Source organism: Mustela putorius, unplaced genomic scaffold (assembly GCF_011764305.1).
Source record: "Mustela putorius furo isolate JIRA1106 unplaced genomic scaffold, ASM1176430v1.1 tig00000868_pilon_pilon_pilon, whole genome shotgun sequence".
Lineage (NCBI taxonomy): Eukaryota > Metazoa > Chordata > Mammalia > Carnivora > Mustelidae > Mustela > Mustela putorius.
The window spans coordinates 2,482,932-2,503,973 of record NW_025421502.1 but is presented as its reverse complement, the minus strand read 5'-3'; the positions used below and the strand labels follow the sequence as shown (position 1 = coordinate 2,503,973).

At 36.4% G+C, this 21,042-nt stretch overlaps 1 protein-coding gene across 22 annotated transcripts in view; it reads right to left on the bottom strand.

Annotated features, from left to right (window-relative positions):
* Positions 1–21,042, bottom strand: part of CAMK2D (calcium/calmodulin dependent protein kinase II delta) — a 323,815-nt gene that overhangs the window by 68,332 nt on the left and 234,441 nt on the right. For 14 of the 22 annotated variants that reach the window (XM_013053965.2, XM_013053960.2, XM_013053958.2 and 11 more), the window contains exons 7-8: positions 11,741–11,843; positions 3,213–3,296 (exon numbers count right to left, since the gene is read on the bottom strand). In XM_013053965.2, the coding sequence (XP_012909419.1) occupies positions 3,213–3,296; positions 11,741–11,843 (187 nt within the window). Of the gene's footprint in view, positions 1–3,212; positions 3,297–11,740; positions 11,844–20,832; positions 20,906–21,042 lie in introns of all 22 variants that reach the window. The other 8 variants (XM_013053968.2, XM_013053953.2, XM_045085484.1 and 5 more) reach the window with 1 other exon arrangement.

Here is a 21,042-nt window from a genome sequence, read left to right as displayed (position 1 = left end):
AGGGGGACCATTTCCCCCAAATATGTGATATTCGAATATCTAAGGCATTTCTGTAGTTACCTGTGTGATCCCAAATGCATTTCAAGGCACACAATTTTTAAAAAGTCACAATCTCTAAGGAAAATGAGAACTGTTAGGAAATATATACTCTAAATGGAACATGGCTTGTCACGAAGGGAGTTGGCAGTTTGTAGAAAATTGTGGGAAGAAAGCAATGGTAAGAATAGAACTGAGCAAAGTGAGGGGATTCTGAGTGGCTGTCAGTTAAGCATCCAACTCTTGGCTTTGGTTCCGGTCAGATCTCAGGGTTGTAAGCCCCACATCAGACTCAATGCAGAGTCTGCTTGAGATTCTCCCTCTCCCTCGCCTCTATCCCTGCTCTCTGTCTCTTTCCCTCTCTCTCTCTGAAATAAATAAATTAAATTTGGGGGAAAAAAAAAAAGAACTGAGCAAAGTGAAAGGTGGCTCTTCCCATGGCAAAACTGAGGTTGAAATCTGGGAGATGCCCTATGGCTCTAAGCTTCTAGAGTCATCATGAGACCTGTATGTGTGTTCACATGTGCCATGTGCTATCTACTATTTCCTCACAGTTCTTAAGAAAGTTCTACAGCTCAAACAATAAGGAAGGAAGAAACTCTTTGCCCATCTTTTTTCCCTCTTCCAGCCAAGAGAGTTAGAGCTTCTACCCTATAAATTACCTCACATTTTACAGATGTGAAATCCTATTATAAAATGTACCATTATTTTAAAATGTTGGCTATACAAACAATGCACTCAAACAAAATATCCAAAAGCCAAGTATACTCAAATTTACCAAAGTAAAACAAAATTGAGCATAGTGTGTTTAATGAGTCTAAGGCAGTGAGTTGAAACTCTGATGATATGTCAGTTTTTAAAAATGCAACTGCCTGTACTCAGCTCAGACCCACTAAAGCAGAGAGCCCATGCAGGGGCTGGAGATATACATATATATCTATATCTATATCTATATCTATATCTATATCTATATCTATATATATACTTATTCTGCTCCACAGAAGAAACACTAATACAAAATACCAGTTTTGGGGGGTTTCTTTTAAATAATCTTTTATTCTTCAGTACCAATAAAATTGATATATTATGAAAAAATGTTTCTAATGAAAGAATTAAATGAATGGTTTATTTGGAGTATTTGAATGAATGAAATATGATTCAGAAGCTGTGAAACTGGTCCACAATAACACATTTGGAGAATCAAAGGCATGCAAGAGAAGAACTGACACGAGAAGAAAGCAAATGAGGGAGGCAGACAGTTGGTATTCAGGTAACCAGGTGAAGTTCTAATATTTAATTGATGATCCAAACACTAATGCTGGATCATCTAATAAAATGTGCATCTCTCACATGGCTACTTATCAGTTATCTAGGAACTTCATTTTTAAAGAAATACTTTCTTACTTTCCATTTCCCACAAGGAAGCTGAGATACCAGGCCTACTTAAAATTGGTGCCAGGTCCTACAGCAAGAGCACTGAAGAGCTGGGTGAGGGTTCTCAACCCCTGCACATACTGCCTCCTGCCCCTGAAGCAGGTTGGCAGGAGGAGGAGAAAGAGGAAAAGAAGAAGGGTTGAAGAAAAAGGGAGACAGGAGGAGGCTAGAGGTGACCTTCGATGAAGGCAGCAAGGAAAGACTCTTGAGTGGCCTGCCTCAGCTACTGACTGGTCTCTACCACACGAACCCACTAGTGGTCAGGGTCTGAGCACAGCACACCAGCTACACTGCCCTCAGCTGTATGTATCCTTTGGAAAACCCATCTGTGTCTGCCTGCCTCTCAGCATGCTCTTTGCTGCTTTTCAGATTCATCAGTAAAGACAGATCTGTGATGAGATCGGTTGCAAGGGAAACATGTGAGTTATTTGCCATTAGCATTTAGATTGGGGCAAGGACATTCCGCGACAGTGCTCTAACCCAAAGGCATAGAGTTCATGCTTAGAAGATCTCAGATAGGGAAGAGGAAGTCAGAGCTTGGGGCACACCTACAGCTTTACCCTTTAATTTATCCAAACTTTTAGAGTAATAGTTGTTGGCATTTTAAATTTCTTTACAAACTATAAAATGTCTTTGTTTGAACCCCATACAATCAATCCCTGTGAGGGTAGTATTTTCCTGTTTTACAAGTGAAGAAACCAACTCTAAGATACTAGAGATAGGGTTTGTAGGTGTAAAGCAAAGACTTGAATGCAGGTGTTGTGACTCCTCCCGTAACTCCTTTCCTAGGCACTAAGCCTAGAGGCCCAATATGCATCCAGTTTAAGACTGCTAATAAGATAAAGCTGACAAATACAGGGTAGTTAGATATAGATTAGGGATAACTACTAAGTAGAGGTAATGAATTTATTATTATTTTTCCAGTAAAACCAAATCTAAAAAGTTACTTTCAGAATCAAAGTCTTTTCTTTTCTTTCCTTTTCTTTGTAAAACCAACTCATTGCAGGCTTACTGACAGACACCAAAGGCAACAAGGTCTGTCTGCAGCACATTAAAAACAATTTACAGACTTATAGTGATGATACAGTGTCAGGAACCTAGAGGACTAGTTTGTGTCGATAATCCCAGTTGAAAAATCTTTCAGAGCATCCTGTAGTATCCCCTTTATTTCAGTTTTTCACCTATTTGCTGTATATGTTAACCCACAGAAATTTCGTTGAAAAACTGTGGTGGGAATCCTCCACATTATTACATCTTGGAACCTGCACTTATTTGGTTGGAGTTGGTTGCTAAAGGCCTAAATTAGAGTTCAGTCCATAGGACAGACCAGTGTCATTCTTATCCAAGATCCACTTTTTTCTCTTGCTTCCTGCCAAACATGTGGTGCAAACATGGCATTTGTGGTAAGGGCTGCTTGAATGAGGTAGGACAATGGCAGCGTAAATGCACAGCAGCCCCTGGGGACGCTCTGTGTCCCTGGTCTCAAAGTGCTCCCTGACCCTGGAAGCACTAATATTGTCTGGGAACTTGAGAAAAAACACAGATGCTCCTACCCTAGACCTACTCAGTACAAAGTACTAATCTGTGCTTTAGCCAGCCCTCCACGTGACTTGTTGTAGGCTGAGGTTTGAGAAATACTGCTTTAAGTTGGTCACAAGAGAGCATTAACTTCATATTTGAAAAATACTATTTGCAACTATACTGGTGTATTTCAAAATTTGCATGGAAATATGATTCCTTACCGCATGCCCACATATCCACTGGCTTTCCATAAGGATCTTTACGTAAAACTTCTGGAGAAAGATATCCAGGTGTGCCAGCAAAACCTAGGGAAAATGGAAGTTAATGAGTCAAAGCTGACTGGACAAAACCAATGTGAAACAGGAAACAAAGGAGGGAAACATTTTGAGACTTTTAAATAGGATGATTTGTTTGCCAAAGTAAAATGAGGCCTAAAATAATATACAATAGTTTCTCTCGATAGCAGTATCAACACTAATCTGCTTTGTAGCTTATTAGGAAAAAAAAATGCATTTTTCCCCAGATAAGGGGAAGGCTACTCTATTGTGCTATATAGTCAGCTCATATACTTAAGTCTATTTGGTTAGCAGTTCTTATTCTCACTTATTTATGCAGGATTTGAAACTAAACCTGTGAAGGGGATCAGAACACACCACCCCAAAATACACCACTGTGGTATACTGATTATTTTTAGCTGAAGTCAACTGAGAATCAGTAGATGTATGACAGGCTTTTTAATCTCCTTTCTACCTAAAAGTAGGGCATACATTTCTTGTGAAAAGGTGCCCTCACTGTACAGGAAGAGGAGAACATTCCTGGAATGGGAGCTGGTGCCAATATGGATATGTGCAAACCAACCTTACTAAAAGAACTTTAATCTTCCATTAGTTTCCCTATGTGTTTCCTCATTATTTCCCCCACAATTTAATATCCCGAGTCAAAACCCCTTTTTCCTTAGTCTTATCAAATCTCCACAATTTATCACTCTTCATTAAAATGGGATATATGTCCCTTGGTCTGGCCTTTCTTTAAGGTCTTCATTTATTTTCTAGAAAGGCCTCCGTGTGTACGTAAAAGTTAAAATATTAACATCAAAAAAAATTGTATGCTTTCCTCCTGTTCATCAGTCTTTTGTCAGTTAGATTCACAACCTTGAGCCACAGACCTAAGAGGGGAGAGAAAAAGTCCTTCCTCCCTTATACCTGACAAGAAATAGGGAGAAATTTGAAGACAGGATTAGAACTCTGCAAGAGATTATAGTTTTCATGATACTGACATAATTTTATTATGAGAAGCATTCACCTACAAAACGAAAGAACAAAAAAGATAGATCCTAAGTAAGTATTTTTGAAAGTTGAGTAGTCTATATGGTGGGGATGGGGCTGAGAGTAATCGAAGAATTCACCAGAAGAAGAAATAAGTCCTAAATATATCAAAGAGATCTCTTTGAACTAAAAAATAGTGTGTACTTATCACTGTCAACTAAAGAGAAGACTTAAGAACATTTGGATGAATCACTACTGAACAAGTACCAACTAGAATTTAGAGAGAGATATGGTAGGAGAAACTAGATGGCAAAATAAAGTTTCATTATTGTATAAATCAGTATAAATTCCAGTAAGGTATGTTTAAATAACAATCAATTTAGAGCTGGAACCTAGAGTGACATTTTCCTTATTTCTGAAAATAATAGCTTTCAAATAAAAATAGGTACTTTTAAAAAGACCCGAAATAACCACCTGGAAGTTTTATTTAAAGGCACACCTAAAACCTGGAAACATTTCTTTACAAGGATATGTAATCAGGAATTCCTCCGACCACAAATCACTGAAGAAGCTCATTTTATATTTACTGGGATTCAAAGTGTCCAAGAAAGGAGTCTTTTCTTCCCATTTTTAAACTATTAAGTACAATGTGCAGACAGATATAAAAATAAGTATATATATATATATATATATATATATATACACACACACACACACACACACACACATATATATATATATACACATAGATAAAATAGCATGGTTATTCCTCTGAACAAAATTACCTTGGAAAGTAAGGCAAAGGATTGTGGATTTTAACCTCTAGGTCCCTTTATTACTATTCCTTTCCTTTGTTATAGCGGAAGATGGAATGGACAGTAAGAAGGGACTCTAAGAAAAGATGCCTGTATTGTAGTTTAAGCTTCACATGGACAACAGTGGATCTACCCCTATTCTCAAACCTTACTTAAAGGAAGCATTTATTTGATAGTTGTGAGGAGCAAGAATTCCTAATAATCATGGTGGTTCCATTGCCTAAACTTTGAGGATGACATCAAGGAGTGAGGTGAAGTCAGCTAATTCCAAGGTAAGGATGAATGTGAGAGTTCTAAAGAGCTACTGGTATGCCACACATGCTCTTATTCCAACAGTCCCTTTCCAACTCCTCCCAGGTTGAGACACAGACAAAGGAACTCAATGAGACACCAATGCCAAACTCCAGATTAAAGACCATGTTTCTAGCCTACACTTTAAGACCCTTTATTTCCAGGTTTCCCTTCAGTCATTCAGCATGATTTCTTTCTAGTCCTGAGAATTTGACCTGATTAATCTATTTAAGGTCTCTTGAAAACAGACTGTTCATTCTTGCACTTGATGTTACTTTTTCTATTCCTTGAAGCTTCAATTTCTATCTCTACCTTTTCTTTAACAGACTGGGCTCTAGATTATTTCCATTTAGAGATCTGCTTAGCTAACTACAATTCTCAGTGGTCCTTCCTTACTCTGAATTTTTACCACCTTTTCATATACAATCTATAATCTCCTTTCTAGAATTAGTAAACCTTAATATATGTCTTAAATATCTTAGTAGAATACATTTCCTGGGGGGAGGATGTTAATGATATTTCATCTAGCGAGAAAAGATAAGAAGCCATTGTGTGACTTAGAAATGAAAAGATAATTTTAAACTTAAATTATTACAAAACTTCTCTGGAGTCTAAAATGCTAACAGAACACCACACTGTTCATTCTTATTTAATATAATTATCATTTGAACAGTCAGTGTGGTCCTTATTCCTAAGAGTACTGAAGCGTACTCTAAATGGATAAACATTAATGAACTGTGTACTGCGCAATGTGTTCTCACAAACACCAAAATACTGAGGGTAAGACAGAGAAAGTCTTTTCTAGCAGGAGATTAAACTCATAAGAATCTCATTTATCATGATAAATGCTATTAACAGGGAAATTAATGGGAGCTTACATTCTTTACAGATAATATGTGTTTCTCACTCTGAAAAACCAATAGGAATATCAGAGCAAACCAAAAACAAAACATACTTACTGTTGGCAATGTATCCACTGCCTTAAGAAAACTCAAACTTCAAAGAGAGACATAATAGTAATCAAGCAAAACAATTATTCCATGAAGGAAGATGGTGGTATCCTTTTTTCCTAGTAGCAACAAAGAACTAGAAATATACTGCAAACACCACTTCTAATCCCATAGGAAAAATGGGCTGTATTTGCATATTTCTCTTTGATAAATTTTCTAGCCATCTTAACAAATGTAGTGACACAGGGTGTTACTCCTAGCATTTCTGGCTAGTAATCAAATAGATCAGGGCTAGGAAGACAAAAGAAATTATCATGAGAAAAAGAAAGATTTAGGCTTAAAAATGAGAAAAAAACCAATAAATAGCTGCTATAAGCCTTGTGTAGTTTTATTTTTCTTATTTGTAGTAGACCTCTTATATTTATTGAAATAAAACTGGGGGTTCCTGGGTGGCTCAGTGGGTTAAGCCTCTGCCTCTGACTCAGGTCATGATCTCAGGATCCTGGGATTGAGGCCCCCATCAGGACTTCTGCTTAGCGGGGAGCCTGCCTCCCCCTCCTCTCTGTCTGCCTCTCTGCCTAGTTGTGCTCTCTCTCTCTCTGTTGAATAAGTAAATAAAATCTTTAAAATTAATAAATAAATTAAAATAAAATAAAATTGAGCAAAAGCCTGAAATTCTGGCATTACATATAATGAAAGAGTTCTGCTCTCCTTTCAATATTAAATTAAGTTACTTTATTAAAATAAAAAGGCTTCCCTCCCCATCACTGATAATACATTTTAAAAGACAAAATTAATCAGTCACAGATCATGGGCATTAAAGAGAGAACATGATGTAATGAGCACTGGGTTTTACATGCAACTGATGAATCACTACATTCTACCTTTGAAACTAATAATACATTATATGTTAACTTTAATTTAGATTAAAAAAATCAAATACACGAGACTATGATGGTAGATAATATCGAATAAATATACTATCAAGTCATTCATACTAAAACATGCTTTTACTTTAAAAAATCTATGATATATGTCTTGTACTACAACCAAAAGATATATAGTATATCACATGCTTCCATTTCCTCAACTTGGTTACCATGAGGATTCACTTGCATAGAATAACATGAAAAAATAAGCTAAAGAAAAAAAAAAGAAAAAAAATTTGTGCATTCTCTTAAGCTTATAAACAATGTTTTTTCTACATTTTTTGAAATGCGGAATTTTCTTGGGACTTAAAATGCACCTCTTTTTAAAATTAAAAAAAATTTTTTTTTTATTTTTAAAGATTTTATTTATTTATTTGACAGACAGAGATCACAAGTAGGCAGAGAGGCAGACAGAGAGAGAGGAGAAGGCAGGTTTCCTGCTGAGCAGAGAGCCGGATGTGGGACCTGATCCCAGGACCCTGGGATCATGACCTGAGCTGAAGGCAGAGGCTTTAACCCACTGAGCCACCCAGGTGCCCCACCTCTTCTTTAAAAATAAGTTTTTATTAACATATAATGTATTATTTGCCCTAGGGGTACAGGTCTGAGAATTGTCAGGCTTATACATTTCACAGCACTCACCATAGCACATACCCTCCCCAGTGTCCATAACCCAACCATCCTCTCTATACTCCCCCTCCTCCAGAAACCCTCAGATTGTTTTATGAGATTAAAGGTCTCTTATGGTTTGTCTCTCTCCTGATACCATCTTGTTCCATTTTTTCCTTCCCTACCCCCAAACTGCCCACCCTGTTTCTCAAATTCCTTATATGACAGAGATCATATGATAATTGCCTTTCTCTGATTGACTTAACTTCGCTCAGCATAATACCCTCTAGTTCCATCCATGTCATGGCAAATGGCAAGATTTCATTTCTTTTGATGGCTGCATTGTATTCCATTGTGTATGTGTGTGTGTGTATCTCACATCTTCTTTATCCATTCTTCTGTTGATGGACATGTAGGTTCTTTCCATAGTTTGGCTATTGTGGACACTGCTGCTATAAACACTCAGGTGCACATGTCCCTTCAGACCACAACATTTGTATCTTTAGGGTAAATACCCAGTAGTGCAACTGATGGGTCGTACGGTAGCTCTATTCTCAACTTTTTGAGGAACCTCCATGCTGTTTTCCAGAATGGTTGCAACAGCTTGCATTTCCCACCAACATTGTAGGAGGGTTCCCCTTTCTCCACATCCTCTCGAACATCTGTGGTTTCCTGACTTGTTAATATTAGACATTCTGATTGGTGTGAGGTAGTATCTCATTGTTGTTTTGATTTGTATTTCCCTGATGCTGAGTGATGTTGAGCACTTTATAAAATTCAGCTCTTAAAAGTTGTTATTCTAATAGGTATCTTAGCAAAAACAACAGTCATAGTATCATACTGAAGAAGAAATGGGATTTTATTCCTAATCTGTCTTTCTTTCTCTGGAATCAGATCACTTTTAAACATAAATGATCACAATTTGAAATTTGTGTACTTTCATTTGGATGCTATTGCTTTCACTAACTTGATAATTGGTTTTTCACTCATCGATTTGCTAAACAACTTTCACTGAGGAGGCAGATAACTGTGGCATTGTGTTTCATGCCTAGGTGGTTTTGAAAACTTATTCAACACCTTTCAAAGCATATTTCAGGCATATTCTTATGGACTCGTAACAGCCTTGCAAAGAAATGTTTATTATTACTGCTTACAAAGAAGACATGGACCTCACAGAGTTAAAGTGACTTGCCCAATATCATATGATTATTAAGAATCAGATCCAGGACATAAGCTTGGGTACTCTAATTCAAAAACCAGAATTTTTTTCTACTGCACAAAATCCTACTGTCAAGCAGCTTGTGATCTAGCACAGGAGACAAAACACAGAGCTCAAAAACAAGGGAGATTTAAGGTGGTCAATTATGTCACTCTTTTATGTACCAAGCCAAGTTATTGATGTTAATTTGTAGCTTGGCTCTGATAATAAGGCTTGTCTTGTTCCTAATATCCTATCATCACCTTCTACCCAGTTCTGGCAATTACATCCTTAGCCTATGTCTCTGTTTTGGTGTCCTGCTTCATACCCTGCGTCTTGTGAAGCAAATGGGACTAGATAGTATTAGAGTCCAAACTCTGGAGCATTGATTTCCTCTAAACAGACTTCCTTAGAATTTAGAGTCACCCACTGTTCTGTCTATTATCTGGAATTTGCTTGCTCTTGCATACTCCTTAGTTCAAGCTGTCATCATACATAATGTGAACTCCTGTATTAGCCTACCTGGTCACCTGCCTTCAGAGTAAGTATCCTTAAGCCACCCTCCACATTGCTACCTACAACATCATTATATAACATAAACCCCATAATGTCCTTCCCTACTGAAAATTTAAAAAAAAAATTTTTTTTTTCTTTTTAAGATTTTATTTATTTGACAGAGATCACAGTAGGAGAGAGGAAGGGAAGAGATCACAGAGAGAGGAAGGGAAGCAGGCCCCCTGCTGAGCAGAGAGCCCGATGTGGGGCTCGATCCCAGGATCCTGAGATCATGACCCGAGCCGAAGGCAGCGGCTTAACCCACTGAGCCACCCAGGTGCCCCACTACTGAAAATTTTTCACTGGGTTCTTGAAACTTCCAGGATAAAAGCCAAATCCTTCAAAAGCACATAAAATCCTTTTCCACCTAATTAACTACCACTCATCCCAGTATACTTTATACTTTAGCTATATCAAACTTCTTGCTATTCCATAAATAGAAACAGTAGTTTCATGCCTCTGAGATGTTTGCATGTGCTGATCCCTCAGTCTGGCCTTCATCTCCTTGCACATTAGTCAACAAATTCTCATTCACCCACTGGGGAAGCAGAAGTACTACCCCAATCACCAAAATGTTCCCCAGATGCAGAATTTCACCTTTCTCTTATGCTCCAGGGCACCTTCTTGCATGCCCTCTTAAATGCTCTCACACTCCATGGGAAACAGTTACTGATACAGAAGTTTCAGTATCTTGAGGGGTATGACTTCTTGCTTAATTTAAGCATCCCCATTAATTTTTCTGCCCACCTCTGTGACAGCCCTCCTACTTTCTACTGGACCTCAATTCCAAGTTACCATATATTCTTTATCTGTGTCAACTGTGTCCTTATATAGTATACAAAGATGCCTCTGAATCAATTTACAGTACTTATTCTAGGTCCTACCTTCTTTCAGTTTGCATTTAAGAGGAATAAGCTTATTCATATGTCAAAATATAACAAACCAAATGCCAAGTTTGAAGACTGTAAATTCATTTGGTAGGTGAGGAGAGACTTAATATAAACAGCGGTATTAAGCTTAGGAGGAATCGTGGACAAGGGTAACAGTCAGGTACTACAGAAATAGGATGGGAAGCAAAAAATGAGGTCCTAAATTAAGCTGCCTGTAGAGGAAAGGCTGCTTTGCCACCCCCTCCCACTTATTAGCTGGGACAGATTAGAGACAATGATGAACCCTGGGGGCCCTATTCACACCTTAGATTTAGGAAAACACAAAAAGTCTCTACATATAAAATGAAAAAAGTAAGCACTTCTTGAGTGCTGTTTGCTGTTGTTGTTCAGAGGAAAAGCAATTAGAAGTGAAGGGCATTTTAAAAATGATCTAACCTCAACACTGAAAGTCAGAAAAAAAGTTAGAGGCTTGGGGAGAGGTTATATTTTGGGAGATTACATGGAAAAAAAAAATGGGTCAGTACTGGGAAATGGCAAAAACAGAGGCATAAAAAAAGAAACAGTGAATAAAATAATCCAACAGGATAAATATTGAAACAATACACAAGCCTGGTTAGAAATGCTCTAATTTAGAATTAATTTCTTTCTTAATTGTAAAGAAACAGATATTTCACCAAAAAGAAATTTCGAAATTATCAGAATTTTACAGCAGAAACTGGCAGTGTGAAGAAATAGAAGATAATTAAGATGAACATACACACACACACATATGCCATAATATTTTTAAACTTTAATTTGCTAACTACGAAGTATGTGGAAATATTCTGTATTTCCCGAGTCCCTACTATTTACACAGCAGTTTTTGGCATCAAGTAAGGTTCTATGTGAACAATTTTCTCTGAAAAAGTCCTCTTTTAACAATGCAAACCTCCCAGGGTGCCTGGGTGGCTCAGTGGGTTAAAATAATGCAAACCTTCCTTATTAATTCTTAGTACAAGGATCCATTTTCTCACTCATGTTTTAAGAAGTCTACACATTACTGTGCTCCTATTAATATTTCTCTTAAATTATTTCTAGATTATATACCTTCTAATGTCAATAAAATGAAATGCTTATAAAGGTATAATGTCTTCAGTTTAATCAGGCTGTTGTTAGAAGGAATATTTCTGTTTTACTTTGGCTGGGAAATGGGTTATGATGAGCCAGAAGAGAATGAGCAACATAAAGTAGAAAGAAGCCCTACTCACCAAACCACGCCTGCTGGTCTCCTTGAACTTCTATGGCTAAGCCAAAGTCTGCCAGTTTCACAGCTGCTCCCTTGGATTTGCTAGCTAAAAGCAAATTCTCAGGCTTTATTTAGAAAGAAAAAAAAAAGAGACTGAAGTGAGAACCTATTTTAAGTGACTATTCAAAACTAACAACATTTTGTAAGATTGGGGGGGGGAAAAGTCATGCACTGTCCTCTCTCCTGGAGACTGTCATTCCTAAATCCCAGGGAAAATATGGTTAGAAAAACGATTAAAAACTATCATGTGTGCAGGTTTCAGACAGATGCATAAATGTAGTAGAGAGATACTAGGCAGAAAAGATAAAATAGTTGGGGACAGATCAAATGAATGGAAGCACCTGTCTTGACCTGCTCACATGCTTCCAAGGGCTGCTGAGGTCCAGACTTGGCCATGGACATTGACTTAGAAGCCTAATAGAGTACAGACATTTTCAGCAGAAGGAAACTTGGCAAAATGATAACAAGAGTTGGACCAATCTACAGACATTTGGCAAATGAAACTGTGCAAATTAAATCCTAGTTGACTTCAAGAGTTTGGACCTAAATGTAGTCATTTGATTCCTCAATGTTTCCAAACAATTTCTGTACAAATTTTGGAGTCTTATTCTGAATTACATATTAAATTGCTGTCTTTAAGAATCTGTTTATTCTTAAAGGCAGAAAGAGTATACTATTTGCCAAATGTTAGAGTTAGCATTTTTTCTCTTATAAGCCAGTTTTTTAAGATATAATTTAGATGTCTACAAAGTGTGATTCAAAGCATTCCTCATATATTTGTTCTCGCATCATGAAATACTATAACAAAGATACATTTTCATTTTCTTGGGTATTAATCATTACTCAAGGACTGATAACTCGGTGTTGGAATAAGGCTGTGTTTATACCACTGTCTCCCAACCAGGGCATCGAGACACACAGGAACTCTGAAAATAGGCATGAGGGCAAAGACTTGAATTTCCCCCAACCACCTTTGTGGACTTTGGGAATTGAAGTGAGAAGACAGTCAGGAAAAGGAGGCTGATTAATACATACACTGAAGTCTACCATTGCTAAGTATCTGGATAAACATCCAGCTGGACTGGTACATCCACATTTAGAAGACTAGTTCAACATCTTACCTTGGGCTAAAACCCAGCAAATTTAGAGGTGTGCCTCGGACTGAAAGAAGTTGGGAAACAATGGAGTTTACAAGTGCCAAAACAATTGTCTGGAAATCTAAATATTCAGGTCATTCAAATTGATTCTGTTTCTGTGTTGGCAAACTAATTCAATATTTTTTTTCATGAAATGGCTACTTTTTTCTTACTGAATTAGGCAATTCTGTTGGCTGTTTTGACCTTGTATAAACACAGCCTAGACCAATATTAAATTTATTAATTAAGCCAGCCATGCAAATTAGCAAAGACTCATAACCAGAACTTGAAAAAATTAGGTTTAGTCTATAAGAAATAAGAGTGTAGGCAAGTAAGTTTTAATCAAGTACCAGACTTCTTCAGGCTATTGCTGTTCACTGCCATCAGATTCATCACTATTATGACAATAGGTAACTGAAAGGAAAACTTTGTAATTTCTTAGGGCTGATAGGGCTTTTTAAATCACCTCAACACTAAATACATGATAATTTAATTTGGACACTGGGATGAAGATGTCTCAAGACTATGAAAGATGTCCATGCTGAAATAACCTTCAGTGAAAAACCTAACATCCAAAATGGGGACTCTGGTTATCTATTAATGTAGTACAGTACCTAACCATATCATATTATTAATATTTGACATTTTATTTTCACAACTAAAATTTATGGCCTACTACATTCATGCATTTTCTAATTTAATCACAAAGTGATTTCCAGCTATTAATTTATTAAATAAATGACTTGAAAAATTGTATCAAACTGTAAGCAATAGTTTAATTCTTTGTAACCTTTACACTCAAAAGCACTGAGATGTCAGAGATCTCTGCTAATACACATCTGTCCTAATTTGTCAACCACAGACTCATTCAAGGAAAGAGTTTCAATTACTTTAGAAATCACAGTCATTTTAGATCTTTTAATGAAGTAGTACTGAAGTGTGCTGAGCAAATGTCAGTGCCATCAGTAAATAAACTTTTAAAATATTTAATGTGCTTTTATTCTTATCACTAGATCAAAAAGTTCTGGGCAGTGCTATGTGCATTACGCCCTTAAACACCAAGTATCTGCCAATTCAGAAGAAATGGAACACCTTAGAGTTTTATCATACATGGCCTCTGAATGACTGGGGCAAATATTCATACCTAGAGATGACCTAGAAGACCTCTCTATCGGGCCTTGTGAGTCATCCAGGGAAATAATTAATCCGTTTGGATCAGTGTTTTACCTTATACCCATTAAGACTGTTCAGCTGCAGTTATGTACAGGAAAAGGCAGGGCTCTTTCAAGATTACTGTGGAGATTTAAAAATTAATAGAACTAAAATGGCTTCATGTTTATACATATCTTTTAAGCAAACCTAAAATACAGAATTATGGAATGCAAACTGAAAAATAAAGGTGCTTACTGACTTTACTAAAGGGTTATTTTCTTTATAAAATATTTCATCACAAGATTGCTTCTAATGGCCAGCTTCAATGAAACATTAGAAATAGCATACAAATGTGATTTATATACAACTCTTTGGAATATATTCAAAATCTGAATAATCCTGTTATCACATTCTGCCATTTATATGGCATCCAACTTAAATACGTGTTGTACTGCAGAAGTTCACTAGCAGGTAGGTTAGTTCAAATTCTGAACACCTACAGAAAAGAAGATAATTTGCGAGTGTAATTCACAAAAGCTGAAATGGTAGACTCAATCAGCTAATTAGTGGCTGCTTCCTTAAAAGGACCACCACCATTATCTGCTACTATTCAGTAATTTGATTTTCTAAAGCAAATGAGAAAGGTGAAATCAGAAACACAGGTCTTCCAATGTATAGCTGAACATGAGAGAAATGGGGAACACGATGATCTAGAAAAAAGATGCAGAGCTAGGTCTATGTCCTAGGACAGACTGTTATTAACTGTGTGGACATGGGTAACTCATAGACTGTTGGAGCTAATTAGTTCTTTCATCTCTCAAATGAGCATTATAAGCATATTTCTCATAACAGTATATACAAAATTATAAAATCTCACTGGATTTTATCACCAGAGCTCTGTTCTCTGTATGGAGCAATATACACATTGGTGATTAGTTGTTACACTCCAGTGCAGCTGGCCATGTCAATGTGCAGGACGCTGAATATTTGCAGCGAATGTTCATAACTTGGGGGAGGTCTATATTCCTAAATTTAATGCAATCTATTATGCAAATCTTTATATATTAAGATTATTTCTAAATTCTGATAATGCAATCACTTTTTAGGTTGGGTTTTAAATAGATTCTACTGATGTTCTCACACACAGGTTCCTTCCCCACCCAATTGCTTCCTAATGATGCAGGATTTTCCATGACATCTGGTCTTAGTGTCAACAACCATTTATAGCATATCAGCTGTAATGAGCAGCAACTGTTGGCAAGTTTTGTTCTGTGCTTCCATATGGATGCAACAGCAACTTCTTTCATTGTGATCTGAGATTTTCTTGAATCTGTCCAAGTATCTCAAAGTACCTAGGCAGGTTGCTGGTGTCACTTTTAGGACTAGGAATGACTTAGGAGATAAAATAACTCAAACCCTTCAGTCTCAATGAGGTAGGATCTGTGCACATATGTGATTATCTAGCCAACAAAACTCAAACATTAGGAATTTTTATGCGTAGTGAAATCATGTATGTTTTACTTTTTTATAGCTTTTTAATGAATATCATAAACAGTTATTAGTTTTATCATTCTATATTATCTAATCCCTTCATTTCTGTAGATACTGGTTTCTAAGAATTGAAATAATATTTTTAGATTTCTTTCCTCTACTGGATAGTATCAATTATTTCAACACGAAGTTAAGAATTCCGTGTTTTGGTGTGTTTTCAGTCACTTTTCCTTTGCCACAGAAGGTGTAACAACACTCCTAGAGATAAACTAAGTGAAAGTGCATGAATTGAAAAGCTTGAATATCAAGCTCACTCATGTACATGGCAGAAGTTCTTTTGTGCACATGGTACAAGTGACTTTTGCTTTTATTTTTATATGGAATGGATATTTGAATTTATGTACCTAAGCACACGGAATTCTCAGCTGATGCCATGTGTTGAAAATCTGTGGTTATCAAGTACTATTTCCATCATCAAGCATACATGAGCAAGTTCCTAAGAATCATCTGTTTTCCTTTCCTGTTTTCTTATTTACTTCTACCTTATTAGCAGATACTATCAGCACATACTTCTATACTATCAGCAAGTACTTCTCTGAAAGAAGCAGACCAGTGGGACTCTGCCAATTACCTACTGTTTCTCCATGGCCTGACACACAGCTGTCAGGTTCAACAAAGAAACACAAGAATGACCGATGAAATGTGGAATCTATCACTTACACAGTTTGTATCTAAAACACCTAGACATTCTTTATACACAAATGATAAGTTCTTTAAACTTTTATCTGAGTATACTTCTGAAAAAAGAGGAACAATTGCAATTTTATAATTATTCAAAATGTATCTACTACTAAAGAGGATTTACTGAATACATGTCATATTCCCCCAGAAAATTAATTTCTCTCCTTTCTGATCTTTAATTTTATTCCTATATTTAATTTAGACTTAAAATCCCTTCCCTTATCTCCAAAATTATTATCCTCATTAAAATCTATTCTCTCTCTCTCTCTCTGCCCTTTTCCTCTCTTTCTTTTCTTCTTCCTCTCTCTCATATCCATCCCCTGATCTGATGATTTTTCCATTAAATAATATTGTTTTTCAGGAGGTAGGCCAAGGAAAAAAGCACCATTTTCTGCTGAGACAATTCACAGATGTTGATGTGTTGCTAAAGGATTGTTTTATGTATGAAGCCTTCTGACCAGATGCTGTTCATGAAGTTTGGTAACCATCTCTGATGTACCTTGAACCGAAGAAATCTTACTATTTTGTGTGGAATATATGATAAAGCAGAGCTATAAAACTATCTCCTTTGACTTACTTCTGTTCCCTGATTCTCAGAAACTATATTTTCAGACTGTTAAATGAAAGAACACATCTCTCCATTTCTTGTGACCTCAAGAGTTGTCACTTGTTACTACCAGTTTTTGTTTGACCTATCTCCTTTTTTTCTGGGAGGAATAGCACTGATACGAATTTTAAAATGATCTTTAATTCGTGGCCTGTATGTTCTAGCCACACAAGGTTTGTTCTGATTTTGCTCTATAATTTGTGCCCACCAACTCTGACAGAACCTCAATAAGTACTTAAGAAATGTTTGATGAACATTTAATCCTCTCTTTTTACACCTAAATTTTCAATTATTAGCTCACAAACACTCAAGACTAAGTTACAGTAATCTACTCTTTATAAACAATCTATTTTTAGGCACTCCAGATTGATTGTCTTGATGTGGCCTAAATCAAATGTGCCAAATGCATTTCATTCTTCTCTGTGTCTCATTTTCCAAAGGCTATGACCAATGCCACCTTACTAATTTGCTAAATAAGAATTTTTTTCTTTGGACATCTATTAACAAATTATGTTGCACACCGCCCCCCCCAACTCCACACTGTATCTTAAACATAACTTAAACTTATTCCTTATTTCTAATAATACAGATCTTATACAGCTCTGATAGATCCATAAGCAGGATCACTTTAATCATTTGATTCACTAAACTTAGACCCATTTCCCAATTCTTCATGTTGCTGGCAAAATTACTTTCCATCATTGTTTGACCTATTATTTGGCCTTTCTTAAAGTTTTTGATTTATCCAGCTAATGAGCTGAGACGTGGTAGCAATTAAGTATGCAGACCCTGGAACCAAAATGCTTGGGCACAATTCACAATTTACTAGCTGAGCAACCGTGAATAAGTTCTTTCACTCATGGTGGCTAAATCTCTCCTTATGCAATATGGGGAGGATCAAAGTGCCTTCCTCATAAAGCTGTTGTTAAGATTCATATGATAACACAGTACAGGGTACATGGTAACTGCCGGAAAAATAGTAGCTATTATCATTTTTATTACTAACGTCCCACCTTGATCCGAATCCTCCCAAAGACGAGAGTCATATTCCTGAACTATAGTACTATAATTATGTCACCGCTACACTCCTTAATACTGCTTGGTTCTGACAGTGGATTCACCTCAGATGAAAGGTCTATGTATCCACTGGATACTGCCTGGTTGTGATTGATGGGCTTCCTTTATGCTAATATCCCACCACATGGAGCCTTCTCCTATTGCTTGTTTCTGGGACATCGTCCAACTTTCTGCTGTGCCTCAGCCTTGTCTCTAGGTTCTTAGAATTTTCCATCTGGTGGATTCCACCGTCTAATAAGCTCCCAAGAGTGGCAGTTATTCAAATAATGATCTTAATGATATCACTGTATTAAAGAGTGATACTTGCCCTCTTTATTCAATATTAATTAACATACAGAAAAATCTATTTCATTCAGTGATGCCTTTTATATTACAAATGTGCTTTTGATTGAATTTCATTCATTCCAAAATTAAAAGCATATGCCACAAGTATTTACTAGGTATTAAGTCCTATATTAGATACCATGGAGTAAAACAGTATTCTAGGTAGGTACAGAACAGTAATACAGCTTTTGTTCTAGAAGAGGCTTATAAACAAAATGTACAGCACTCATATGCTTATAGATACCTTTAATAATGAAGAACAAAACATTTCCTGTGGTATTCTCTCAGTGATACGGACAAATTAAAGTGTGCACCAAACATACGTATTCTAATGAATTAACATATAAGTCAGGATAGGGAAACAAAATATATGACCTAAGAATAATAAGGGCAAATTTTTGTTTAAAGCTTGGTAATAAGAAATTTTACCAATATTTTCATTTTAATATACTGGCGAATATGCTTTCACAAGCTATATACTTATCAGATAAAGTATATGTGTGGGTATAAAAGACATAAAACAAAGCCAGGGATTTAGCACATTCAGGGTGTGTGTAAAATGCCTCTAATATACTCTTAGTGTGTTATGAAATGGCCTACTGAAACATGCACCAAAAACTAGACTCAACTGAAGTCTGTTCTAGTCAGCAATCTGACAGAAACCAAAAGAATTACAAAAATTATAACTAGCTCTATAAAAAGTTCACCCCTGTTCTCTCCTAAAATCAGAAAAAGAATGGAGAACAAAAACACTTTTATCCCTTGAAGGAAATCTGATGGGTGATTCAGCAGGTTATTTCTTTTGGTAGTTAGCCTCCCTAAAAGTCCCCTGCCTGAGTTTTTAATTAGTCAATTTAGCTCATATATCAGAAAATAGACCTTCTTCTCAGCCCATATCCTAGGCCCACTGCTATCTCTGATTAAAGTTCCAGTTTTTGAAGCGCTCAGCTGAGTTTGAACACTTAGAGAAGTCTAATATCATAACCCCAGAAGATATATTTTAAAGGTCATGTAAGAGAATTCACATTTTTCATCCTTGGTTTTTAGAGTATACTTCTAATTATTTAACATAGAGTAAAATGTTTCAAATGACAAATTTATTAAATAGAGTATGTAATAAATACTCATGCCCATATATATTCACTTACAAAGGAAAGTAGTACTGTGAGTTCTGAGAAGTTAACAAAAAGGGGCTCTCTCTCTCTCTACATGGCTGGTAAGGAATTCTTGAGGTGATTGCCAAAGACATGAATTTTTAAAGGAATATATTGTTTTCCCTTAATCATGATGGGTACATTTGGTAAAGTGTTAGCAGATGTACACAGTCTTATCTTGGCTCTCCAAAATAAAGAAAAGAAAATGCCATTAACCATATCTTTGCTTTTGACATTTAAAGCTCTAAGTCTCGAACTGAAATCAAAGGAAAATTCCAGAAACCTAAGGCAATGCTTTGCTTACAAACCACATCTTCAAATAACTTATTATGGATCCTTAGAGATATATTCTTTTAGAGCATACTAAATGAATGGAAACTACAGATTTATCATTATTAGAGAAGTCTGCACATGAGAAACCAGCCCAGGTCTTCCCACTGAACACATACAGCTGAAGACACTGCAACCTTTGTGACTCCTCTAGATATTAATGCCTGACTATGGATGAAGCTTGAAACTATATAGTACTCACATTTGCTACTTTGCCCACCCAGTGGTTTCATTTAAAGTTTTAGGCCTTCACTGTATCTCTGAAATTCTATGAGTGAAACTAGACTCTGAGAGAAGGGGACAGAAAAATGAATGAAAGAGTAGTCTCCGTCTGAACTATTTAATTTCTAAATGATCTAAACATTCCTCATTCTCAAAGGTATCAGAAACTGAGTGGAGTCTTAAAAATATTAGTCCATATATATGTTACATAAATATTATTTTATAATAAAATTTGTTTTACTTTTTTCCTTACTGTTTTAAAAGGCACTAGTATCTTGCTACCTAGGAATGTAAATAAACAAAGAACCAGGAAGTCTCAATGCCCTCTGAATTCCTGGGACTATTATTAAGGAAAAGAGACTTCAGAGCCCCAAATGGAGGTTCTTTAATGCCAAAAACCTTTGTCTCTATTCTCTTTATAATTTCCATAACTATTTACATAATATTAGGTATATACAGTATGACTCTAATATAGTATGTTTGATCAATGTCCACAGAACAGGTTTAGAATGAAGAAGAGATCATCAGTCTTACACAAAGTCACATTAAATGCTATATGCTTAGGAGGAAGGAAATACAGCACCCTATTTATTGTTAATGGTAGGACATTATTCCTCTGGATGAAATGGAATTTATGTAAATCTCAAGTGTGGATGAGGGAGATGAAATAAGGCTGTGGTGAGGGAAAGTGTTTTCGTAATGTGTTGGAATGAGTCCACACAACTTTCTTGCTCATATTTTTGCCTTTACAGGCATAATTGCAGCTGAACAGTCATTAGGAATTGTGTGGTGGTTTATCTTCTCCAACAGCATTACTCACCTTCAGGTCCCGATGGACTACGCCCATCTGATGGCAGTGTAGCACAGCCTCCAGGATCTGCTGAATGCAATGACTGCATGCAAACACCAGGGGGCGTGTGTTAGTTCCAAGCTTACACTCACTGTCTGTACACCCTCAGAGAGACCGGGTTAAAGTGCAAAACCAGCAGACAACTGGGGTTGTGTTTTACCACCTTCAGTATTGTAAACA